Raw genomic sequence first — 5,997 nt, forward strand, 5'->3', positions numbered from 1 at the left:
AATAAAGCTTCATGTGTTGATCTGAAATATGATACCGCATACAAATGTAATTATATGCATCAAACCAACAAATTATGATCAGATTTTCTTTCTGTTAATTTATGATCAGGGGCCAAATATTTATCATCTGATTATTTTAGTATGTAGTATATAATCAATGAATATACAATGATGCACAAAGATAAATTCTCCAAAAGATTGAAATATATGTTAGTTTGTCTACATAAGGGGAGATTAGAAGCAACACAAAAGTTGTAAATACTCTTATTGAATATCCCTTAAAGATAGAGTTTACGACATGCATGAGGCATGATAGACTAATCAATTCTAAATAAAATAATCTTTGAAAAAGGGAGAGGATCAAAGAATCAAAATGATCATAATAAGGAGACAATATGTTCTTGGAGATCCTACGACATAACACTTTATGAAAATCTCATGAGAGGGGTAGCTACCTAAAAATAATGAAGTGATGAGATCTCAATAAGTTATGTCGTATTGTGAATCAATGCAAAATGATATATCGTTGACGACATCTTTGATACAATAACACGCAATATTGTTAAAAATTATTATGATATAAATTCTACGACTATTAAAGCATGTTGGTGTAGAAATAATTATCAAGTGAAAAGTGGAATGATGCTTCTTGGTAAGCATAAAGCTTATTTGACTTGCAATCTAAGCACTAGAAGATGTCATACACCTAATATTGAGTGTTGTCACTTGACAAAATCAATATGAAAATATCCAATGGGTTCGAAATCTAGCATATACAAGGTTTTGAAAAACTTGTTTATCATCCTCATAAGGATTAAATAGATTCAAAATGCATAAATCATGTACAAGTATTGTTATGCAAGTTGATAACTATAATTGAAACTCTTGAAGAGTTTTCAAAAGGCAACAAATTATTTACTTAAAGAAGTTAAAGTAAGGAACTTAGAGAAATCTTTGACCCTGAAAGGAAGATTCATAAAAGGAGATAGAAGAAAGCATATTTCGTCAAGATTTTTCTACACTCATGAGCTCCCAAAAATGATGATATCATGTTTGTTCAAATAATACTACATTGATTTATCCACCAAGTCTCTACCAACTACAACTTTCAAGAAGTTGATACTCAAGATTGGAAAACGAAGATCCAAGTCTCTTGATGTTTTATGAGGGTGAGTTAATACGCGATGTACTCTTTTTTCCTCACAAGGTTTTGTCCCATTGGGTTTTACTGGTAAGGTTTTTAATGAGGCATCCATAATGCATATTATTAGATATGTATGCTCTTTTTCCTTCACTAGATTTTTTTCCCACTGGGTTTTATCTACTAATGTTTTAACGAGGCACATAATCTAACGACATTCAAGAGGGAGTGTTATAAATAATTTGTATTATAGTGAAAGTCTAATTATGTGGAGTTTTAGGATATGGTTAGGAATATTATTTGGGGACCAAGTAAGGTTTCGCTATAAATAAAGGATTTTCTTCAATGTAATAAAATTTGTGAAAGATAATGAATCCTGAATATATAAATAAGAAATCTTTCTCTTCTCCCTACTTTATTCATCTTCTAATTTTATATAGTTTCATAACACACGTGTAGAGAGGGAGAGAAATTTATAACACATATACAGAGAGAAATTTAACCAAAAATTAAAATAAAAACAAAGATAGACTATGCCAGTGACCATTTGCTTACATTTTGAAACGCATTGCTTAGCGGGAAATCTGAATAAGCGGTACTCTGTATCAATGGAGGAGAAGAAAAGGGTGTTGATGTCCCTGAAAAGTAAGAAGAGAGCTCGGCGTAGCAGAGAAATACCTCCAAAAGAAAGCGATGATATAGAGGACATCAGTTTCTCTAAAGATGAAACCCTACAGATTAGGGCTTCTCTATTGGAATGGTATGATGAAAATCAAAGAGACCTTCCTTGGAGAAGAATCAGTGGTGGTTCTGATGAGAGAGATAAAAGGGGTTATGCCGTCTGGGTTTCTGAAGTAATGCTTCAGCAAACTAGGGTTTCAACTGTCATTGATTATTTCAAACGCTGGATGAACAAATGGCCTACTCTTCATCATCTTGCTCAAGCTTCTCTTGAGGTTCCTTATACTAGTTATACACTTACCTCCATGCTTCATTTTCTTTACAGCCTTGTCCTCTCCTAACTTGCAGGAGGTGAATGAAATGTGGGCTGGTTTGGGGTATTATAGACGAGTTCGCTTCTTATTACAGGTCAACTATCTGATGCTCAAAACTTTTCTTCTTTCTTTCATTTAGTTCAACTTACCACCAATTATCACAGATGTTTCAAAATCTATAAATTCCCACAACCAAGGGTTTTCATAGGCGTTCAATTCCTCTCATTACCTTATATACAAAAAAAACTGAAACTAATGCATACTTGACTAAGAATAGAAAACAATACTAGTAATGGGTCCAGCATAATCTTTATTAGCTGGATCCAGCATATTCCTACAGAGTAACTCAGCATTTATCCATCTATGTAGTTGCCAAGTGACAATTGACTAGCTAAAGGTGGAGTGTCCAAAATCTATTTGATTATCTTTTGTGCAGACTAAAATTGTGTCTACAACTTTTAATCGGCTTAAAATTTAGTGCATTGCAAATCAGCATTCTTAGCTCTACTCATGTGTTTATTGTGTTTGCTTAATAGAGATATCTGTGTTTTTGCAGGGTGCAAAAGAGGTGGTTGAAGAAGGAGGTAGTTTTCCAGAGACTGTTTCAGAACTTCGCAAGATCAAAGGAATTGGTGAATACACTGCTGGTGCTATTGCCTCAATTGCCTTCAAAAAGGTTCACAGGTTTTGCAAACTTTTGTCTCTCTAATACACTCTTCCTCTTCTCACATTTTCTAAGTTATAACTGTAGGTAGTACCTGTTGTTGATGGGAATGTGGTCAGGGTTATTTCTAGGCTGAAGGCCATATCAGCGAATCCAAAAGACACCGCGACAGTTAAGAGTTTTTGGTGAGTCTTTGTGATGTATAAAGAAGTTTTAAATGTTTTCTTGCTGTGGAAGATAGTAAGCAACTTTACAGAGAGTTGCATCATATTTCTTTCTCTAATTATCTTTTCTTTCTGCTTCATATCAAATATATTCAGGGAACGAATATAAATTAATATCTTTCTTAAGAAGTGATCATGCTAGATACTAGTAATCACTCAATTTCAGATATTACTTTATTTCTTAATGAGTTTTCCATCCTGTGTCATGATATATTTTCTTTTGAATTAGGAAACTTGCAGGACAATTAGTTGATCCTTGTAGGCCTGGAGATTTCAACCAAGCTCTTATGGAACTTGGAGCTACGTTGTGCTCTCTTTCGAATCCAGGTTGTGCTGTGTGCCCCATCTCTGCGCAATGTCATGCTTTGTCGCTCTCTAGGCAGAACGAGTCAGTTCATGTTTCAGATTACCCAACAAAAGTTGTGAAGGCCAAACAAAGGCATGAGTTTTCTGCTGTTAGTGTTGTAGAGATACTGGATTGCCAGGAAATGACGGGATCTCAATCCAACAGCAAATATATTCTTGTAAAAAGACCAAATGAGGGTCTACTTGCCGGCCTCTGGGAGTTTCCATCAATTCTCTTGGAGAAGGAAGCAGACCTGGCCTCGAGAAGAAAAGCGATTGATAACTTTTTACAGTCGTCACTCAATCTGGATCTTAAAGAGTCTACTAGAATAGTTTCACGAGAAGATATTGGAGAATTTGTCCACGTCTTCAGTCATATACGCCTCAAGATGTACGTAGAGTTATTGGTCTTACATCCAAAAGGTTCACTCTATGTGTTGACTTACTACCTCATGGTAACTTACTCAAATGTTTAGAGTGTAGCACCTTTTTTATATACTTAATTGCATGTGGTTTCTGTTGACATGTAGGTAATCGAAGCATCGAAGACGAAAAACTGGACAAAGAGAGTATTACATGGAAGTATGTTGATGGCAAAAACCTTGATAGCATGGGATTGACATCTGGAGTAAGAAAGGTATGGCTGAAAATCAACGGATACTAGGTTTTGCCGGCCTTATCAGTGTAGTTGAATGTTATAATGAAGAAATGTGATGGCTCGTATAAGTTGGTTGTAAATAAGGAAAGAAGAACTTCTCTGAAACAACAAACATCTTACTGACTGCTCCTGCACAATGACTTGACAATTCACATCTTGAGTTTAATATTTTCCTTAATTTATAATGCACTTGTCAAGAGCTTTATCTATGGATCATGTAAATATAGGTCCAACTTCCTAGTAGTCGAGGTTATGTTGTCACTTTGTGCTTAGCTCATGTATGAATGTTTTTCGGCTGTTAAATTTTTAACATTGTGCAATATAGTCAGCATAAAAAATAAAATTACTACTGTGTTAGGATGTTCAACATTAGTTTCTCCTATTACCATCTAATTCTTGTATTCGGACACTTTGTTCAATGGTCAACATTGCAACATTAGTCTCTTGATGAGTGACCCTACTTTCCTGCTGCTTTCTTATTGGTTGAACATCTGAGTGGGAATGGTGAATAAAAGGTGACCAACAGTTTTATTGTAATGCAGGTTTATACCATGGTACAGAAACACAAGCAAACTGAACAGGCTACCATCCCGGGAAGGAGGAGGAAGACAGCAGTAAGAAGATAGAGATGGTACTGGCAGAGTGGCTGTGCCAAGAATACCTTAACTTGACCCTCAGGTACTCTTTTCTCCAAATTCTGGGATCCTCCTCCCTGATCTAAGATTATGTATAAGGTTTCTTTATGTTCTGATTGGTTTTTATTCATTTAGGCTATTATTCAACCTCCTAGTAATGTGTGTTCTTGTTTCATAAACATCCGCCCCTTTTCTCCTTTCTACATTTCCAGCCAAGCAAGTGCGTTCATGGGTCAAACTGATGACACATACAGTTTGTCTTGTTAAGAATTGAATTGGTTCTACTATAATACACACATTAAGAAGTTAAGAGAATACATGTTAATAATTCATAGCTACAATAAGTAGACGTTTGACCACGCGATACCATATCACGCTATGAAATCATGAGATGGAATCAGCTTTTATGACATGCGATTTTATGTTCATTCCATCTCATGATTTCATATGATGAGATGTGAGGTGTGATTCCATATTGTCCAAAAATCATGATATGAGAATTTCATATCATGATTTGAGATACTTTTTAATACAAAAATCGATCTACAAGTTTATATTTTGTTAAAACAACCCCACATTTATATCTACCAACCATTTATATTATATGTAAATAAAATTTATAATGACATTATTACTTTTTTTAAAATTTGTTATTATCAGCAACATATAGTCACTTTTAACTAATACCAATTGATTGTTGAGTAATATTAAAGACTAGCACACTACAATTTATGGTCAATTTTTTTTTTTGTTGAATTAAAGTTAGATGGAACAATTGAGAACAAATAGCTTTGTAATAATTTATTATGCGATTTTATAAATTTTTGTTTATTTGGTAAGATTGAATAAACAATTGGGGCTATTTTAATTTTACAACTTATGAAACTCTTGTGTTTATGAAAATACTTACAATACAAAAATTTCATATCGTATGTCTAAACAAACTTCAATTTCATATTTCGTATTACGATATGATGATATCATATCGTATGGATAAATGAATGTTATTTGGTTTCAGGAATGGAAATTTAGGCATGAAGACATCATTGTGCAGGTGTTTGACAATTGGTGTATAACAGAACATACAGATGCTAAATTGTTGTATCTTACTGACATGTGTTTCCAAGCTCAGTCTGCTTTATCAAGTGGATGTGTAACCAGTGCAAGCGGTTTCAGGGATCTAATGGTTGTAAATAGTCTGCCTACAGGCATAGTTTCTTGGAACTTAATCTCTTTTGTTCCTTTTCACCATTTTGGTTGGTTTTCTTCTTTTAGATGTAAGGAATGGTAACCAGAAATTGATTTTTTTGATTAACTAAGTTACAACTTTTTCAA

At 34.1% G+C, this 5,997-nt stretch overlaps 1 protein-coding gene across 4 annotated transcripts; it reads left to right on the top strand.

The window, feature by feature from the left end:
* The first annotated feature begins 1,500 nt into the window (after nt 1-1,500).
* Nucleotides 1,501-5,997, top strand: LOC101262147 (adenine DNA glycosylase). Of its 4 annotated transcripts, none has more exons than XR_003248166.2 (8): nt 1,501-2,097; nt 2,171-2,230; nt 2,693-2,812; nt 2,888-2,985; nt 3,254-3,824; nt 3,900-4,006; nt 4,570-4,705; nt 5,681-5,997. XR_003248166.2 is itself a non-coding variant. In XM_019215803.3 (7 exons), the coding sequence occupies exons 1-7, from the start codon at nt 1,675-1,677 to the stop codon at nt 4,651-4,653; spliced, it is 1,431 nt and encodes a 476-aa protein (XP_019071348.1). In that variant the 5' UTR covers nt 1,501-1,674; the 3' UTR covers nt 4,654-4,706. The 4 variants fall into 4 exon arrangements, 1 of the variants encoding a protein (XP_019071348.1); XR_002028630.3 differs by having other exon boundaries at nt 3,254-3,792; XR_011211584.1 differs by having other exon boundaries at nt 3,254-3,760.

The sequence above is a fragment of the Solanum lycopersicum genome, chromosome 9 (assembly GCF_036512215.1).
Source record: "Solanum lycopersicum chromosome 9, SLM_r2.1".
In the NCBI taxonomy this organism is placed as follows: Eukaryota; Viridiplantae; Streptophyta; class Magnoliopsida; order Solanales; family Solanaceae; genus Solanum; species Solanum lycopersicum.

Coding starts and splice junctions, on each gene's coding strand:
- LOC101262147 (XM_019215803.3), top strand. CDS start 1,675: ATGCCAGTGACCATTTGCTTACATTTTGAAACGCATTGCTTAGCGGGA. Junction 2,098..2,170: donor TTGCTCAAGCTTCTCTTGAG/GTTCCTTATACT, acceptor CCTAACTTGCAG/GAGGTGAATGAAATGTGGGC. Junction 3,793..3,899: donor ATTGGTCTTACATCCAAAAG/GTTCACTCTATG, acceptor GTTGACATGTAG/GTAATCGAAGCATCGAAGAC.